The 20,228-nt window shown below is 45.8% G+C and overlaps 1 protein-coding gene across 6 annotated transcripts in view; it reads right to left on the bottom strand.

The window, feature by feature from the left end:
* NBEA (neurobeachin) overlaps positions 1–20,228 on the bottom strand; it is a 2,584,133-nt gene that overhangs the window by 1,954,784 nt on the left and 609,121 nt on the right. For all 6 annotated transcript variants that reach the window (XM_069640609.1, XM_069640605.1, XM_069640608.1 and 3 more), the window contains exon 14: positions 4,682–4,761. In XM_069640609.1, coding sequence (XP_069496710.1) covers positions 4,682–4,761 — 80 coding nt within the window. The remainder of the gene's footprint in view (positions 1–4,681; positions 4,762–20,228) is intronic.

The following is a 20,228-nucleotide window of genomic DNA, read 5'->3' on the forward strand; positions in this document are numbered from 1 at the left end:
TGGCAGGAGAAGGGATGGCTGGGCACTGAAAGGGGGGGATGGGGCGTCCGTGGCCACTTACGATTTGATGGGAATGGGAAACCTTTGTCAACGCTTCAGGATATGAACTTCCCATACTCCTTTTCAAGCAGTGAGAATGCATTTATTCTGTTTTGGTAACCTTTCCACATCGTCCAACTCTCACCCTACTTTGGTCAAAATATACTAAACTATAGGGTCCGTATTACAAAAACGTTGCACCGGCGCAAGTGCAATCAGAACTAGGGCACACATTGCCCTAGTATAAAAAAATAATGATTTCAATGCAGTTTGTGCTCCAGAGAAAATGTCGCGGTACCCTACCGCAAATTGCACCCATTCACAGTTTCTGTAATACCAGCAACAAAGTACCTTAAATGGAAAAAAAGAAGCGCATGTACTCACCAATCCCTCTGATTGAGTTAGAAAATGGTTCCTGCGCTGGAGCCCTGCGATGACTCCCTGACCAATCTCCATTAATAGCGCTATGTGCGCTCCTCACTATTTGTGCACCTCAGTATTGCACCCACTTTCAAATTGTGTCTCACCCTGTGCGTCTCACGCCCTGTTTGTGTACTCTTCGTTTTGCCTCTCCCTATATCCAACACAGCACCGCTCCTCCATCAAGTTCTGACTCTCTTGTTCCCTCGCTGTGCAAGGGCAGTGGGGCCATGACACCACATTGAGGTCCATGAAATAAAAAAAGCAGCTAGGTGTATAGCTTGACTTCTAACCTCATCTAATTGCTCGTCAGATTTTTCTGAGGGTCACATACCATGCCCGGGTTTCTCAGCTATAATGGAAAAAACGGATTATTGCTCACCTATAGAATCTCAAGCCGAACTTTAACGTTTACCACATGCTATGTGGCGAGAAAGACATCTGGTCTTGTTTTTCCTAGGAACTCTGGGAATTGTAGTTTTTCCTTTTCCATTTTATATTTAGGACTGCAAGCCCCAGAATTGCACGAAAAAAGCAGGCCGGGTGACTTTCTCACACATGGCACGAGGAAACTTGAAAGCTCTGCAGAAACAGATGTACCCATGCATTTCTGCAAGTGGGATAACTCTCTGGGGCTTTCACACTTCCTTTCAATGATGTGATCTGCAGTTCATTCAAATACTATTTGAGAAGGCCACAAACATGGCCGCCTCCAGTTCTCTGTGGTTGCCGGCCTTGCCAGGGCACATCACTGAATAAACGCACCATTCCTGCATTAGTTTGCATTTCTTGAAGCATTCTGACCTACCACAGCAAGAATGGAGGTCTGGAAGACAGGATTTGACACAATATGCACCAGTGTCCCTTTTCACAAGTCTTCAATATTGTTTCCCAAGTTGTATGCGGACACAAATGGCATTGCACAGGACAGTGGCTGGCTCATGCAGCAGCCACAGGGGCGCTCTGGTTCTACATTGTTTCATCGACCTCTTTATCGTTTGCATTTTGGTCGATGCAGTGTGGTCGACCTATTTAGCACCCATTTTGCCATTATGGGGATCCCCATCCCTCCAGCTCTACACTCCCCCTTTCCTATACATTGTGAGGGGCTGGAGTAAGGAGACAGATACAGTGTCTGTTAATTTCACAAAGCTTTTATTTAAATAATAAATGGGTAGGGAGAACACCTCACTAGCCCCAACTCTATGAGGCGGTTAGCTGCCTCAACTAGGCCTACTAGTGGACCAGTCGTTGACAGGCTTTCAAAATAAATGTCCACTGTCCTGTGTCCAAAACCTATTCTGATGCTCACACTACGAAAAACACGACAAGGGAAAATAATATACACTCAGCTGCTTTTCTGCAGTGGTCCCCAATTGGTCGTAGAAAGTTCCACTGTGTTAGTCTGCCAACCCAAAGCAATAGTTGCTCACTTGTTGGCTTAGTCTTTGTCAGAGTGTTGACTTTCTTCCTGCCAACACAGTGTGGAAATGACAGGGGGGACAATCCACGTCCCCTGGTCTTTCCTCTTATCAAGGTAGTAGTTTACACCTACTTTTTCGCAATCCCCTTCCTTGGACATTCCTTTTCCTGCTGAGGTATATTTGTAATAGTTACTCTAAGTACTGTTCACCCTGCCCCACTTTGTGACAGAATTGGTCTGTCCTTCTAGACAATGTCAAGCAGTTTTGCTTAATTATGGATTATATGGTCAGTTTCCAATTACTTAGTCTCCCACTATTGGGTTTTAAGTGACCCACAGCTTTAACATATTCTCCTGCATGGGCAGAGTTGGTCTACTTCTCTGCCAAAAGAATGTTAAGTAGATTTTTTTCCTGAGGTACTAGCGCGAGAAGAGTAGGACATGGATAACCAGTTTAGTTTATCTATTTTAAACAGCTCAAAAGCCCACTTTCCCCCCCTGCCGTATCTGTTTGGGGTGCTGCACTGTTCGCCTTGCTTTCCAGACCACTGGTGTCCCCTGTTGATCCATTCCTATTGGTGAGCGTTTACTGGTATCACTGCTTCTTACAATGCACTATTCCTGAGACTCCATGTCGTGGCCTCAACTTGGCGGTAGCTCGGCGGTCATGCATTCAGGTGGGTGTCTGCGTGAGACTTTTTTTGATCAAGTTCTTCTACCGGATGGACTCTCCTGGTCGATGCATATTTTATATTGGTGGTCTTGACAACTGCTTTGTCTGTCCCCCACACCCCTGGGGAATCTAAAACCTGGCTACCTGTCTATATATTGGCGCTCTGCGCCACTTTACCGGTGCCTCCAGGTGAGCCCAGCTACCTGCAAAACCCATCTCCCCACTCCTCCGACATCCACCTTCGCTCACATGGTTGGCGCTGGGCATGCACGACACACACCTCTTTGCCGTTTCGGTTCTTCGCCGACGCTTAAACCAGTGGGTGAAGTCCCCAGTTTCCGGAGGCCATCTATCAGCCTCGGTGAGAATGCTGCATGCGTTCTGTGATCTTGGGTAATGAAGACCGAAGCGGTACCACTTAGAGAAGCCCAGGTTTCTGCGGTCATTCGGGCTCACTAAGTGGTTTCCCACCGGTTTCCGTGTTTTGGAATCGAGCTTCAACTGCAGCCGGTTCACTTCACAGTTCACTGCTTCCATTCCACATTCATTTGCGAAACGCCGCCCATGCTGCTGTGTATTAGCTGTTTCGTCCCTGGTCTCCAGCCTTACTTTCTTTCCCACTTCTGCAAGTTTCTTCTTCTGGACAATGCTTTTCTTTTGCTACAATTTCTACTGCTTAGACGGCTTCCTCCATTCCTTCTGTGTTTGTTTTCCTTCATCCCTTCTCTTCTCCAGACCATGGACACTGCGACTACTGCTTCTACTGCCACTGTCTCTACAACAACAACACGTTTCTAGTCGGTCTTCCATTTTATTATTTTCTTCGGTGGGGTTAAGGCAACACCAACTAGAACATTGAAGAAATGTTTTCAGTACCTCCAAGCAGGGCTTCCTCGTCATAGTACTTACAGCCCTTTGAATGTGTGTGTGCATCTTTACTGGAACATGGGATTGAATTACTTCTGCTAGGTTTTATACTATTAGAAATGGAAAAAGTCTTCTGGTGGTTGTCTTTCTTCCACAGTGGTGTCATGTTAGTCGGCAATTTAATTGGGGTTATGTTGTTAGGTTCACCACAACACACACATGCATATGTGTATGTGCTTGCCTCGATTAAAATGAGTCGACGAAAATGCTACATTTTAGAATGTGGTCGAGTAAAGAACGGCATACCGACTGGTCTGGGGCTGCATGCCCATCTCTCCTTTTGGTGGGCAGGATGGGGGAAAGGACCCCCGATGGGAAAGGGCGGGAGAGGAGTAGTGGAGAAGGAAAGGCTGTGGGAGCTTAATCCTTCATCATGTTGCAATTTAGTAAATGTGTTCTCCTTGCCACATACTTGAGTACCAGTAATCTGCTTCACTTTGGATAAGTCAGGGCACTCAGCATTGGCAAACATGAGAAGTGGAGATTCTAAGGGATACTAGCCCGAGAATGAGATCATTGTCCTCCTAAATGGGCACGTTCAGAACATGGCTGAATGCATATGAATGCCAATGACAACAAAAGCAAGGGTGGGTGTGTGTGTGTGTGTGTGTGTGTGTGTGTGTGTGTGTGTGTGTGTATGGGGCGCTGCTGCACTGCATGACCATCCATGCTTTAAGGCCGTGATATTGATAGTCACCATCAGAAAGTGGAGGACAGCGGCCAACCATGCACATGGACTTAGAGGTAAAGACGCAGTTGCAAACCAACATTGGCATGTGACAGGCTTTAGCATCGGTCTTTGACAAAGCTGCCCAGGAGCAGGATGCTGTCCACGTTGTGGAGAGAGCAAGCAGCCACAAGAAGCAATCTTTCTTTTGGCTCAGTGATCATGACCACAAGTCATACTATGATAATGCATAGGGCAGCCATATGGGGCTCTTGATTGGCAACCTGAAAAAGTAATGCAGATATCATTTTCGGTCCCACCAACTAAGCTCCATCAATAGTCATGTCAACTGTGGGCTGTTATATCAACACATTGAAAACATGTGTATTCATCTGAAATAAAAACCTCCAACTGGTACAAAGATGGTAACGTTTCCTTGCCATTAGCTGAACCTATTTAGCAAAGCAGCAGGTCAAATCCTTTTTCGAGCACAATCTACAATGTTGCCCATGAAAATGTAAAAAAAAGTTACCTTCAGGATAAGTTGCTTGAGGAACAGCAGCATAAATGCACGGAGTGAAATGATCTCTTTTTGCGAGGGTCTTGGGCCATCTGCAATTATTAAGAAACACAAATGACTTCATTGCTAGAAATACCTTATTAATTAGTCAGGGGAGGAGATGGAATGCTTGCTGTTACAAGTTCAGCTGATTATTGCTCGATAGATTTAAATCTAGGGCAACCTCATTGGTTTAATATCAAAAGGTATTTAAATTCACCAATATCGTTTCATCATGGGTCAACTCAAAGCAGAAATAACAGAAAACATTGGTGAGGAGGGATAGCTCAGGGGCAACAAGTTCTTCTTGGAAGCAAGACTACGCAGCGCAACGCGGGTTAGAAACACGATCCGGCGCTTAGAAACCAATCTCCGGTATTAAGCACGTTATAAGAGAACAATTATAATTACAGACGTGAAACGTGGCTGGAGGAAGCATGATGGGGTTAAAATTGGGGAGTTGTTGGGAACTCACCAGTGTAAAAGCAAGCACAAAAAAATGCATACAAATTAAAGGACACAAAAAAGGGCCCCCAATTAAAAGACCACTGAAGAATCCAGATGAAATGACAGGAAACACTGGAAAAAGACACCTGCTAGCTGGTTGTCTTGCTTATTATTTGCACTATGCCAAGCAAGGAGCAAATCCATTTTGCAATGTGCTTGATGTATCTGCTCTATAAAATAGAACAATGAAACTTGCCAAGGGCTGGATCATATCATATATAAGGAAGCAACTAGCCACAAATAAAAACAAGCATCGTCAATGCCAACAATTTTGGCTTTTGTGTAGGCATGGGAAAGGCATTGGCCAGGTACTGACATAGTGGTATTAACTGCCCATTGATGGTAGCAGCTGCAAACCGTGCGAGTACCTGGACATATAATAGCAGTCCCTGGCAAATGCCTAATACTTATACACAAGCCAAAAATGTTGGGTTTGCCAAAGCTTCTTTTTAACAGGACTTCAGTGAAGGACACGCTTAGCGCTACAAATCAAGTGGCTGATTGCAGACCAGTGGCCTGCTTACTGCTCGAATTATGTCATTAACTCTCACAAGACAATTTTGAAAAAATACTGGCAGGAACTTCTAGCAAAAAGTCTGATAGAAGGGCTGGATAAAGCAGTCACAAAGAGATCCCAGGATGATGTGCTTTGAGTGGGCAGGGGCAGGAAGCGTGTGCCAATGGCCACAGAGATTAGCACGGCCATGGGCAGTCAATGGGTGGGTAAATAACCAGACAGCTATAAGCTTTGTGTCCCCGCCCTCATATGCCATTTCTACCTAGCAGCATTCTTATGTAATCGTTTTGGCTGAGAGGTGGCGCTTTAGCACCTCATACCAGCCAAAACAAAAAAATGTGTTTGCACCGCTTAATAAAAAAAAACACCAAAAACACATCTTGCCTGAATCTTCATTCTATCTTTCAAACTTGAAAAGTGGTGCAAATGTATTTGTTCTGTATGTTCGAGATGTGTATCTAAAACAGAGCAGGAACAGTTTGCCCCATGCTCTAACTCGGCACAAAACGTTATCTAACTTGGCCCTGAAAATCACCATCATGTTGAATCTCTAAGGAGTACTTTGGACAGTAAGCCTCTCGTGTTATGGACGTTGCCAGTTGCCATGTTCTACTCACACAAATACTATATAAATTTCTGTTATAGAACATGGAGGCAGTCTGAGAAGAAAGCCAAGTGTGTAATGGGCAGAGGGTGAGAGTCACCCCTTTCCTTCCAGGTCATGTGCAATAGGCATATTGGCAGGGCATCCTGGGTGATGTTGTGATGTTTTTATCACTGCTGTCCTCCTAGACCTCCGTGATCAATCAGGCGTTAAAAAGGTGCACTCCACTTCACACACATTATACCCGACTGTAGTAGTGCTTTCCTTGCAGCCAATAAAACCTCAAGTCAAACCTTTCGCAAACATCCAACTCCAACGGGAATTCACCCATGGAACATTGTGATAATACCCTACATTGATTCTGAAATGAGAAGCGGTTATGAATGTATGCAGGAATATCTCAAAGCAACCTCCTAATTCAAAGGTCCACCCTCATGGGAAGTCCATGGAATGGATTTGGCCTTGTGAGGCCTCAATGCCAATCTAGCATGGTTCTTCTGAACGACGGGACCGTGGACAGATGCGACACTGCTAGACTGCAGAGATGATGAAACTGATCAGCCAGTGTCAACACACACATTAAGCAATGCAGCTTGTCGAGTTAAAGAATGAAATGCCAAACATGATTTAATATTGACATAGTCTACGTGAATGTTATTGAGATCAAACTTTTCCTTGAATGTCTTTTGGCCATTTAGGACTCATGTGCAGTCCAAATATTCACTGCAGTATCAGACACGCAGGTATAATATGAAATGTTAGAACGGATGTTTTGCTTCTAAAATGTATTAATTTTAAGAGATACTGTAACGGGTGAGATTTTCACAAAGCTGACGCAAAGAAAAAAATTAGACGCCTTGTTAGTCCAGTTTTAAAAGCACAGAAAAGAATGCAGGTTTTGATACCTTTGATTGGACTAAATAGAACTATTACGCAGAGATGAAACAATGCATTAGCTTTCGAAGTCCCACAGACGTCAACACATGGTGCAGAATAAAATGGCTAATCATTTCAAGAGTAGCATGGCCAAACATTTCACTCTACTCCATTTGATGGCGGAGTCTCTAGGACTTCAAAAGATAATAAACGCATCGTTCCATCGCTGCATACTGGCTCCAAGGTATCAAAGCCTGCCTGTTTTGTGCTTCGCAAAGTTGATTAAAATAAGTCTGCAAGAAACCCATCACAAAGGTCGGGCTGAAATATAAAAATCCATAATGCTTAAAGCAGGCCCGGCTCCTCTAGTTTTTCCGGTCTTTCTGGGTATAACATTGGAGAAGAAAACTCGCAGATGCCTCACCTGAAAGGATAGGAGGTTTTTTTTTTTTTTTTAGAAAGTCTTCCGAATCCCGCTCCTTTACAAGAATAGTTCAGCGAAAAGCAAAAACAACAACACACAGGATAGGACTATTCAGCCGCCAAGAACTACAGCACCATTGTTTGTACTGTTCTGAGAGTGCAAATGACTCACAGGAACGCCTTTCCTCAAAGCAAGCGGCTATGGTACAGTTTGCTAAGCGCCCTCTTTCTGCCCAAGGCACTTCATACGCTGTGAAAACATAACTTTGCCAGCCATTCGCCTCCTGTTCTTTTTTTTTATTTTTATTTTTTTAAGGTGGTTATAGAGTCCCCTATTATCCTATAGGAATTCTAACAGGACACCCTGGTTGGTGGGAGCATGCAACCTTCCAGCCCGTGTCACATTTTGCGTTAAGTTTGGCCACCTCTGCTGCCATGTTATTATTTTATGTTAATTTAACCTGTCCAGCACCTCATACAATTTTGGGAGTGCTTAAGAATTCCTGCGAAAGGGACATTTCAGTGGCATCTTGCATAACAATCAGGATTCCAGACAAGCCCACTCTCAAATTATCCACTCTGCACCTTGGATTTAGGGCAGGGGGCTGCGACCTTTGGCTCTCCAGATGTTTTGGACTACAACTCCCATCATGTCAAGCCTTCACAATCAATGGTGAGCAATCATAGGAGAGGCGCAGTTCCAGCACTCTAATCTAGGGAGGTGGTGATTGGATGCAATGGTAGCAGATACATAGCCTGCAGGACTGCTCGCCGGGCTTTTACATAGCATGGAACGAAATAAAGGCGGCATGTCTCAAATGCTGTGAGGGAAACCGATGTGTAGTACACACATTTATTAATGAGAACACCAGGGCCGTGACCATAGTAGGCACAGATCAATAGCATGTGGAAAACGTGAAAGGATTGTGATGCTAAGCTAATGTGGGCTATCTGGGTGGTGTGCATAGAAAAATGAGCAGTACATTACGGAGCACACTGCAACCGCCTGAGCAAGCTAGCCACAAGCTATTTGCATAAATCAGATGGGGAGAGCCAATGGCGTTCGTTCAAAGAGTATCAATAAAGAGCCTGAGAAATAACAGTGATGGACTAGCACAAGCTCTACGGCTGATGTGGTTAGAACCTCTAGGTGCTGCTGTTGAATAGCGCGCCCAGCCCACTTCTAACTGGTAGCCTACCCCTAACTGGTACAGGGCAATGTGTGGTACGGATTTTGCCCGAGAACTAAACCTACAACAAAACTCTTTGGGAGCGTAGGCTATATGCATAATTTAGGTAGGGACCCACTACTACCAGAAAGGCTGAGCGTGTGGAGTAAGAATTCCATCAAGGAAGAAGCCACGATTCTGTAAAGTCGCGTATGGAAAGGGGTGGCCGCCGACAACTGATGGCCAGAGGCAGTCTTAAAACCTTTCCCTCCTTCGGCAACAAGCCTAGCAGCTTTGGTAACTAAGGCTTAGGATTCTCTGGATCTTTCCCAACATGTTCTGTAGCACATGCAGTGCTGCAGGCTTTTCTGTGGGCACATTGATAAAGGCATGTGCCTAGTAGTTCTCACCTCTGAACTGGCCTGCTAATGTTAACACATCCGAGCACGTAGATGTCAGTTCAGTGGCATCAAGCTGTTCACATCTTGAATTCATTAAGGGCAAGTAACAGTGTAATCGCCAGGGGCAGGGCATTCCACCCAGGGGCATGTTGTTCAAAGTGGATTGACACACCCAAGGTGAAAAGACACATGTTCATAGAGTAAAACGGTCATTATGTAGAAAGGGTCGAAGTTGACTATGTTCTTTATTCTTTAGTCTGGGCCAGGCATCAGAACCAGGAGGCAAGCTCAGTGAGTTGAGCACTCTCCTCTGACATGAAGGAAGCCGGCGCTTTGCAAGTTCAAATCCCCATCAGAGCCAACTCGGCCCTTCATCCTTCGGAGGTTGATAAATGGAATACCCTTAGATTGGGCAGAAACAGAAGCGGTTATAACTGCACGAGTAGGACGAGGAATCTGGCATGAAGCACAATATAAAAATTAGATTTTAACAGGGACTTGACTATCAGAAGGGCAGGGACCCCTCGCGATCTAGGGCACACGGCTTTCCAGGGGATATGCCAGAGGCTAACCTAACCTAGAGGCTGAGTGAGGGAGTTGGGAGGGCACCATTGGGGCACGGAATAACTGTCAGCGTGGTACCACTAAAAGTGGACTCTGCATGACCGCAGCTCTAATGTAACCCTGCTGCCCCCTATTCAGGTTTGAACTATGTAAACCTATCCCGCACACTGCAATGAGAGAACCATCGAAGCCTATCCCTGTCTAACCAATGAAGGGGTATTGTAACCAAGCCACTTACCTACAATCTGTGAACATTACTTGTATGCAGGCTAATTTAACCAATCGCCCACCTTTGTACTGCAAGGATGACATAGCCCTGTAACAGCGCCTCAATGCCCCTGGGCTGTGTGAGCGCTTTATAAATGCAAATAAATACAAAATAAAAATAAACTGTCACACCATACCTTGCAACCTCATGTCTGTCAAAAGTCCTTCCTTCTCTATTGTCGAACTATCTGCTCCAGACTGCAGATCCTCACCAGCGTAGAGATCCATGAACCAGAACCGTAATGCTGCACTGGAGTCTCGCTCCAGGGTACCGACAAGTACACAGATTTCCCTGGGCAGCAGGATTGCGACACAAGCGGGCAGAACATCAGGGACAACGGTTAAGCAACACAATTAACGTGGCTGAGGTAGAAAGGGGGGGAGCAGAGGTTTTTTTTGTATAAAGACTTGTCACCCTGTAGCCCATCCCCTGGGGAAATAGAGGAATAATATTGGCCGAAGAGGTCACATGGAACCAAGGACCAATGGGAAGAGGGAGTAAACAAGCAAACAGCAAGGCCTGGGTATAAAGACCTGCATGGACATAAGTGGATGAAGGGAGTTCAGGTCAGGGGGAGAGGTGGCGGACTGAGGGACCAAGGAGTGGACAGAATGTTGAATAGAGTGCAGGTCTGGTATTGGGTGTAAGAGAAGAGGTACCAAGTGTGAGAAAGCAGCACGACTGCTGGTAGTGTTGTTGTAGTGGGCGATAGGAGAAGGGAAAATAGGAAAAGTTTAGATGGTTAAACTGAGTGAGTGAAAGACAGCACAAGGGGGGGGTAAAAGAGAGGGAGATTATTGTAAAATGTAGAGGTTGGCGAATAGGAGGGAGTAGTAGTGGGGGGGAGTGTGAAACATTGGAGGTGCAGCTAGGAGAGAGAATGGACATTAAAGGGGTTGAAGAAAGAGAGGGAGGGAATGAGGGAGAGAGAGAGAAGTCTGAGGAAGACCAGAAGGGGACTCCAGACAAAGAGGAAGAGACAGTAGAGACAAGGGCGAGGAACACCAGACATTGTCAGTCGAGAGAGAGAGGGAGGGAGGGAGGGAGGGAGCGTTGGAGTGTGAGAGGGGAGGAGAAGAGAGGGTGAGAAAGGAGAATGGGCTAGTAGGAGGAGGCAGAGGAGGAGTAGGTGAACATGTGGAGGGCAAAGGGAGTGTGAGAGAGTGATTGCAACAAGGTACATCACAACACTCATTAGCTTGGGGAAGAACAGAGTAGGGTGTCATTAGTAATTCCTAGAGGTAGTCCCATAAAGAAGGCTACAGTCTGTAGGCCATCACTCTTTACCCAGTCTGATATTAGACAGTATGGGTCACCTGGCACTAGTTCTGACTCTGCACCTGGGAAGCAGGGAAGACTGAGTTAGAGTGGAGGGAGCCCAAGGGAGGTTGGGGATTAGCCCTGGGACTCGCATTCGTCTGGCCATACCTCAGTCCAGTTTCAATCCAATTGTGATCATTAGCAATAAATCCTTGAACATATCCGAATGAGTTGCCCAATTCTTGAGGCCATCTGTGACAATTATTATTACCATAATAACTGCATGAACTAGAGGGACGGTGACAAAGTGTAGGTCGCTCCACACAAGAGAGATGTGTCACTCTTACAATTTGCCCAACATTCATATTTCTGTATAAATGTGGCCTACTTATGGTAACTATGTTTTATCTGTACTTGCATTTTATTTGTATTAATTTGCAGACCAAGACTGCCAGCATCAATCAGAAGTTACTTAAAATGCCACATTTACAGATGGTGGAGGCATTCCTAACAAGGGTGCCAGTATAATATCACAAAGATGAGAACAAGTGGTGACCTAGTTTAAGAGTGTGTGAACAAAGTGGGACATAGCACAGGGACAAAAAAAACACTAAAAAAATGTAAGAATCAGGCGACACACAAATGTAACATTAATGCAGTAGAGTACATGCTTCAAACTACTATACAAAAACAAAATTACAATATTATGTAATACTGGAGGGAGTGGTGAGGCCATGAAGCCCAGATGTGGCAAAGGACCCAGGGTGTTCTCTTTTCAGTATGCAAGTGAAATTTAACCCTAACTTCTAAAATATGTACCCAGTGGGGCTGGCTTTGATTGTGATGCGCAGCGATTTCCAATGGAGCAAGAGAACGGGAGAGAGAGAGCGGAAGAGAGAGGAGGCACAGGGGGCATGTGAAAGAGACGACTTAGTGCAGTGGAGGAGTGAAACAAGATGAGTAGACAGATACAGTAAGCCGGGTACTGAGAAGCAAGACCACTGACAGTTTGAAGCAACTTGAAAAGGGAGACGATGTGCATGGAGAGCCAATCAGCATGGTGGTGTTAGGTAGAAGTGCAGGAGAGTCTTGGTAGCTTTGGAGAGAGTGCAAATAGTAAAGTTTAGGGCTTTTCGTTAGTGGTAGGAGGGAGCAGAGAGGAAGGCCAAAGAGTGGACACTAGCAGCAGTTAAGTTTGCTGAGCAAGATGGTGGAGAGTTGAGTTTTCATAGAGTGGTGAGAAATGGACACATTTTCTCAATGTTTAGAAGGTTAATACGAGCAGTAGAAGCAGTGGCAGTGATGAATTGCTTCCTTAAGAGGTCCTTATTAAAGAGGACTCTAGGGCTGCAAGCCTTGTGAGAGGGAACAGGAAGGTCAGCTGGGAAACAGATTGGAGAGGGAGTGAAGGGGGGAATGGTATGGGAAGTGTAATGAATCTGAAGATGTCGTCCCTTCTCTGCGGAGGGATCCTTTCCCAGGCAGCCAGTGCGGTGCATCCACAGTACAATAACCCCCTTGGGGTGGTGAGTGCAGCGGGAGGATCACCTGGGAAGGGAAGCCCCTTATGGGATTGGGGACTATCATCTTCAAGAGATGTGGCATAACCCCACTAAATGTGCTTCAACGCTTTTTTTTCTGGATTTAAATTCCCCTCTCATCTGCCCTGATGCAAGCAACCCAAGTAATACGTTCATGCAGAGTAAAGAGCAAACCAGTATTGACTTATTATATCTGAAACCATGTACTGAGATGAGGAAGAGGACCGCAAGGATGAAGATCACTCCGGTAAACCGAAATGAGCAGTCCAGTTCTTTTGGCAATCTCATTGGTTCAGAAGAACCTCCTTTCGCAACGTGGGAGTTTAAATAAAGTATAGCTGAGAGGCAGAGACATATCCCTCCGGGTAGCTGTGACCGGAGAAACAAAGATATCAGCTGGAGAGTGGAGTACAGAGACGTGAGACCGACATGGAGACAAGACGCAGTCTGCCAGGGAAGGAGAGAGAACAAACGTAAACTGGAAGCCAGCTACTCTGAAGTGCACCTTCCAAATAGATACGAGAGCGTCTTGCCATTTCCTCAGCAATGCCAAAGCGAGGGCCGACCGCAAGAATGCTGTGAACGAGAATCCGAAGCGAGAACCAGCACGAGGGCCATCAGAACCTCAGGATGGAATCCCACAGCCGAGAGGACACAAACCCAGAGCAGAGGGTAAGCAGGCTGGTGGGAAGGAAGAGGAGGTCCAGGGAAGCCGAGGAAAGCACAGAAAGGACAGAATAAGGGTCAGAGAATATGCCGGTTAGTGTACCGAGAGAAATACAGAAAACCAGGGGAGTAGTTACCCCCAATCAATTATGGATATATGACGAGAAAAGACAAGATAAAAGAAATGTTAGCTCTGCAGGAGAGTAAACCAGGGTATTGTGGACAGCAATTGCGAGTCTGGGATCTGCACCCAATTGAAGTAGAGCACATAAGGGAGTCAGGGACTCGACATGAAAGCAAGTTTTAAAATAAGGAATGCTCCGTTTGGCAGGAGAGTAGACCAAGCAAGCCCGAAGTTGCATTGCGAGTCTGGGACAGACTTACTTTTTGGACATCCTGACTGTTTTCATTAGTTCTTTTGAGAAAGGGAAACCCCTCTTGGATTTAGGGACAGAGACCTTTTTCCCACCCTTTCGTGATAAATAAATGTATACACCCAAAAACATACCACCCTTGTGTCCGAGCCTTACATTTGGTACCTGACAGAAGCCGTTAGTTAAATTTTTTGAAGAGTTCAGCATTAGGCAGCGGAGAGCCATATAGTGATGTAGTGCAGTGAGAAATTTGGTAATATGTTGCAAGATGGCTTGCGTGCAGGAGAGAAAGGAGGGAAAAAAGTGAGTGCCTTCAGAAAAGAGGCAATCGTGTAAGCCAATAGACAAGGTACATCTTTTTAGGGCAGAGGTATAAAGGGGGAACAGCAGAGATCTAAGGATTGATCCTTGGGGGATTCAAGCAGGGAGACGGTGGGTTCAGGAGTCTGCAAGTTTCAGAAGATTTTTAAAGAGTGAACGTGCAGGTAGAAGGCAATCCAGGCAAGAGCAGATTTGGAAAACCCAAAATCATGTAGAGTGAGGAGGAGAGAGGAGTGGCCAACAGTGTTAAATGCGGCAAAGAGGTCCAAAATATGCCTAGAAAAGAGAATGGAGTGATGATTATCAGAAAGAACGTTAGAGACATGCAAGGTTGCAGTCTTGCTGGAGTGTTACAGAAGTCAGATTAAAGTGGATCACCAAGGTCATTATCCTCAAAGTACGCAGTGATCCATTTGAAGAGTACCCGATTAAGAACCGTTGCATAATGGGGAAGGAGAAAAACTGGGCTATAGTTTGCTGGTATGTTTGTATCAGTAGAGGGTTTCTTTAAAAGGGATAGAACAGTTGCACATTTGAAGGAGGCAGGAAAGAGTCCAGTGGAAACACAGAAATTAAAAAGCTCAGCGATAACATAAGCTAATTGATAGGGTCTTTCAGTGTTTGAGGGGCAAACAGATTGATAGGAAAGCAAGATGAGCTGATGCTGTGAAAGATGAGGTACAGAAGATGGACAGAAGAAGGTTGGGAAGGAAAACAGGAGAGGAGCGCTCTGAGAGGGTCACACATTTCTAAGATTTTATAGAAAAATAGTCAGCAAAGTCTAGGTGTGAGGGAGTAGGCAATGGACATATCGGTTGGTAGGTGTGAGCAAAGCTGAACATTTGTAGGGTTGATTGTGAAGGGAGGAGATTAGGTTTGTGAAGTAGGAGGATTTAACCAAGTCCAGTGCACGGGTGAAGGCAGCATGCACAGTTTTGTCGTCTCGAAGTAGGGTGGAGTTGGGTGATTTGGGCTAGCATTGTAGGTCATGACGCATGTTTGTTTTGAGGGTCAGGGGACTGTGATCCTGGTCTGGGAATGTGTGAATGTGTGAGCAGGAAAATGTTGTTCAAAAGGAGTCATATGTGTATAGTGAAAGTCATAACAAGCATGGTCAATTGAAGAGGCATTAATATGGGAGTGAGACAGGAGAGAGCTACTCATATCATCAAGGTGAGGGGCAAGAGAGTTCTGCTAGGATTTCTGCTTGCTCATTGAAGAGGGTAGATGGGGATTTGAGGATGGAGGAACCGAGATGTTAAAGTGAACAATGGAGTGATCAGGGTGAGAGGGGTCACTAGAGGTTAGAGGGGGAGAGTTAAGTGGAAAGACAAGGTCAAGAGTTCCAACCACAGGAGCCAGGCTGGTAGTAGAGGGAGTAGATGGACTGGTCAAATAGGAGGGAGGTAAGTTCCAAAAGGGTGGTTGCTGAGGGCTTCAGAAAGTTCAAGTTCCCAAGCATGACAATGGGAATGTCGGTGGGAAGTGACTCGAGGAAAAGGTTCAGGTCAGGCAAGAAGGAGTGGAGAGGACCAGGGGTAGCTAAGAGGGCCAGAAAAGTGAGAGGAGTAGGAGGAAGTACTTGTATAGCGGCATATTCAAAAGAGGTAGAGGTGTTGTCAGAGGGAGGCAGGAGTGCAGTGGTATGTTATGTTATGTTACTTGGCATTTATATAGCGCTCTATATATCATTGGTATTGGTATGACCTCAAAGCGATGGTAGGTTGAACGCCCTCGGGAACCGCAGTAGGGATCGATGGTGTCAAAGGGTGCTTGGGTGCACCAGTTATGTGTGCAGCTGGTGTAGTTGTCGGATGGTGGCTGCATCTTAGCGTTAGGTGTGGCGTTGAAGATAATAGTTGGATGTGTTTGCAGTCTGGCGGGTGGACATCCAGACTGGGTTTGGCTGCATTAGGCCTGAAGGACGCTTATGCGAGGAGCTAGGCAGGAGTGACATGGGATAGCTGCGTTTTATTAGGCCGATGAGGTGTTCATGGGGTAGTGTTCGTATGTGAACAGCTAGGCCAAATTAATCACGGATATAGCTGTGTTCTAGTTGTTTGATGGTGTATAGAAGAGAGTAGGCATAGTGATGTGATATGAGTGATAGTTCATCTTTAAAGTGGCCGAGATCAGGCACGTGACCAGGAAAGTAGGTAGCACAACGACACACATTGACAGTGGGTTGGTCATATGGCGACAGGAGGGGGCATACGGATATATAACATTGTGGGGGACAAGGAAGCAGGGTACAACAGTGACACATGGGCACGGTGGGCACATATGGTGACGAGGGTTGGGTGATACATTGGGATACATAGCGATATCACGGGAACAGGATGGCAGGGAGCATGGCGAAACGTGGACACACAGTGACAGAGGTCTCGGATTACCGCAATAGGGTAGGACGTAGGGATGTACAACAAACAGGAGAGCAGGGTGCACAGAGACACGTGCATGGGCATATGGGAGCTAGAGGGTAGTTTAGGGCCTTACTAACACAGAACCAAACTCCTCCACCCTTCCCCAACAAGTAAAGAAATAGTGTGAAGATAGAATCAGTGTGGAGAGCCGCTAGTGTTCCAAGTTATGAGGGTAGATCCAGGTTTCTGTGATAGCAAGAAGTGAAAGTTGCAGCTGATAAAAATGGAAGTGGAGAATGATATAGGACACTGTTGCAGAGGGATTGTGTCTTCCAGAGGCCATGTTAAAGAGTGATCGGCGGTGGGGGAGTGGAGCAGGCGTTGTTAGGGTGGCGAGGGGGATAGAGGAAGTTGGAGATCCTGGAAGAATAGGAGCCTCTGGTGTGAGGGGTGCAGGTAGAGAGGTGGTAGGTGAGCGTGGGGAGAGTGAGCTATCAGATAGAGTGGGTTGTGGCTGAAGACTACAGTGAAGTGAAAGAGTGGAGAGTATAAGGAGGAATTGATTGAAGTGAAGGTGCCACATGAAGGGTATGAGGAATGGGCAAAGGAAGACAGTGAGTGAAGGGTGCAGCCTGACCGGGTATGTGGTTTAGCAGAAAGTGAATAGGGAAATGTTGGCTGGGAAGGAGAAGGTGCAAGTTCAGAGTTGTGCTCGAATTAGGCTATAGGTAACCAAAAGACAGTCAAAAGGCCCAAACAGGGAAGATCCATGGTTCTTTCTGGGAACTGCAGCTCTGCAGGGAGTCCCTGGGTTAAAGTATCCCTATGTACGGAAGAAGGAGACCGGCAAAGAACAAGCAAAGGAAAGTTTGGCACGAGCAGGGGTTCTGGCCCCGGGCCCTTTCTGTCCTAGCAGGCACAAACAGGGAGCTGCCATTTGCCAATTCAAAGACAACCATAAGAAAGGAACTTGCGTTCGCAATCACTTTCTGCAAATACATTCTGTGTCGGAAACCTCACTGATTTAAGATTGCATTGAAAGAAATGACATAAAATCACTACTAAGTGCCTTGCATAGGACATGTACAGTGAAATCATAAAATAGACAAATTCAGACTCACTTTAATACCACAACGTTTGCATGTACACAATATCACTAATTGCACTTTGGAACCGTTTCTTACAAGTAGTGTAGTTTTTGCAAAGTAAACCACAGAAGTCCGTTATAACCTTTCCCTATTTTTCCTTGTAACATTTTGTTTTGAACAATATCACGTGTTTTGCGTCTTTAGGTTGCAAACGCTAGTTAATTAGTTTCTTCTGCAAAGAGCACGGCTGTAGGATATCAAAAAGCAGTCAAGAAAGACCCGTCCGCTTTGATGTCTTGAAAGGTCAATTTAATGCCAGTATTCCCCTTAAACGACAAAATGCGACCTATGGCCTTTAAGCCAATAACAGTAATACCTCAGGCTGCAGTTTTGTTCAACTTGGGGAAAAAAAGCTGTAAGAAGCCCCACATAAATTCTAAACCACCAGCTTGTAGTTGTCATGAGGTTTGCGTCGTTATCTAGAATTACCTAAAATGAATAAATATGAGAAGTTCTCAGCTAGAGCCGTACCCAGACCATAAGTGCCTTCCTCTAGGCAGTGAACGTTTGACTGTGCCCTGGTTTCACCAGTTCTCTGTTCTGCAGTGGCTTATGCACTGGACAACTGCTCCACTGGCAGAGGACCGGGTCAAACCAGGCCAACAGATGTTAACAGAGGCTAATGCAACCTGCGAAAGCCAATGGAAACATCTGGATCTGCACATCGATATATACCCGAACACCGGGATAGCTAGTGGACAGTGCAAAGAAATAACCATTTAAAACCAATCAGTATCAACTACAACTATTTCTACTAACTGAACACCTATCTCACAGGAATGAACTCAATTAGAACATGGATTCCATTGTTCACTGCCTCTCAGTCAATCCTAATGCTTAAAATGAAGTCAACAAGAACCACCATGGACTACATTCTACAGATTTTGACGTCAGCAAAAACCTGAAATGTGGCAGACTACAATTGCCTTAACCTGCCAAATAAATACATCTTCATTACAAATCAGCTTTCAAGAGACAATTTGCTTCAGCATATTTGGGAACTCCACAGAAGACCTACAGAAGTGCTAATAGCCTTACAGACATAGGGATGGGCTATTATTGCTTGGGGTAATTGCCAAACCTCAGCCTCTGGCCTTTGGCTCGGCTCAGGCCAGTACATTGGGACAGGCAAATATACTGTAATAATGACGTCTCTAATATGCTCCAAATGGCCTAATTAGATAATATCCCCCCCAACTTACCTCATAGCTGCAACAGCGAGTGGAGCCAATGCTGCTGCTCCTTCCACTCTGCCCCATTTGGCTGCCATGGAAATGGAGGAGGGTCTCAGTACGGAGCCCCACCTTCCTTTTTCAAGGTGCCCATGTCTGTATAGTATTTCATTCTGTTAACGGGGCGCCACAAGGCGGCCCAGTCACAGAAAGAAAATACTTTATATGAGCCCCTTGCAGTCCACGGGATGGGCGCAAATAGCGTTAACCACCCATTCCAGCACGAGTTAAACGCCCTCCCTACGCTCTGGCCATTAACTTGGGGACCGGGCCGTTACCAATTGCTCCACTCCTGCCGATGCAGAAATAATCAAGCGTTGTGAACTTGGATCCCCTTCGGGGTTCACTCAATATTGGCAAATAATGTGATTGTACCAGCGGTAATTAATTCCCATCAGGATGTAGTTAAATGACTCCTAGAGGTCACCACCATGGGCGTCATAGGATCGAACTCTGGTTCGAACCACCTTACAAAATATAAACCCCTTACGTCATCTACAAGAAAAGGAAATGTCTCTGCCATACCGTCGTCTCCAGCCCCTGAGGTTTTAAATACCACACCCCGATCAGGCAAACAACCATATCAGCCCTGAATTTTGTATTAACGTCCCTAGTAAAGCTATATGACAATATCAACATGAGCTGAAATGAGCAGCACTCAATGATCATGACTTTCATGCCCCAGCAAGGGGGGGCGGACAAGGCCTGTACCGGCTCCTCAGCCCAAGCCATGGTAGGTACAAGTGAATCCATTTGCAACCCGGGGTTCATCAGGGGTGCCAATGGCTTTCCTTGTTTCCCCTCCAGAGATTTGTGCTGCTTGCCCAGAAGGGAGAAAAAAAATGAAAAAAGATGGTCGCTGCCATAGGCAAAAGGAACTAAGGCCCTTTCCATTTCTATGGTGGCCGAAGCAGGAGGTGTGGTGGACCAGAGCTCAAAGCTCCGTGCCTGCTGGTAAGTGTGGAGGGAGGGAGAGGGTGGGCGGGAGGTTGGGGGTGGCGTGGCAACAGGGAGGCGCTCCCTGTTGCCACATAAAACCTTTTTTCTTTTTTTAAAATGCTGTCTCCCGTGGAAGGGCCTCGAGTGGCTGGAACAGCGGACAGAGAATGTATATTCTCGCCTCCTGTTCCGGGTGCGTATGTGCAATCCAACGCTAAACTGACATTTATTGAGGGATTCATCACTGCTGGGAAGAGGTGGCAAGTTTGTCGATCAGAGATGTGGAAACGTATTCAATTCCATCGCCAAGATAAAAGGCGATGATTTAATGTACATTTATAGTAGAG

Source organism: Ambystoma mexicanum, chromosome 7q, assembly GCF_040938575.1.
Source record: "Ambystoma mexicanum isolate Mex_15411 chromosome 7q, UKY_AmexF1_1, whole genome shotgun sequence".
In the NCBI taxonomy this organism is placed as follows: domain Eukaryota; kingdom Metazoa; phylum Chordata; class Amphibia; order Caudata; family Ambystomatidae; genus Ambystoma; species Ambystoma mexicanum.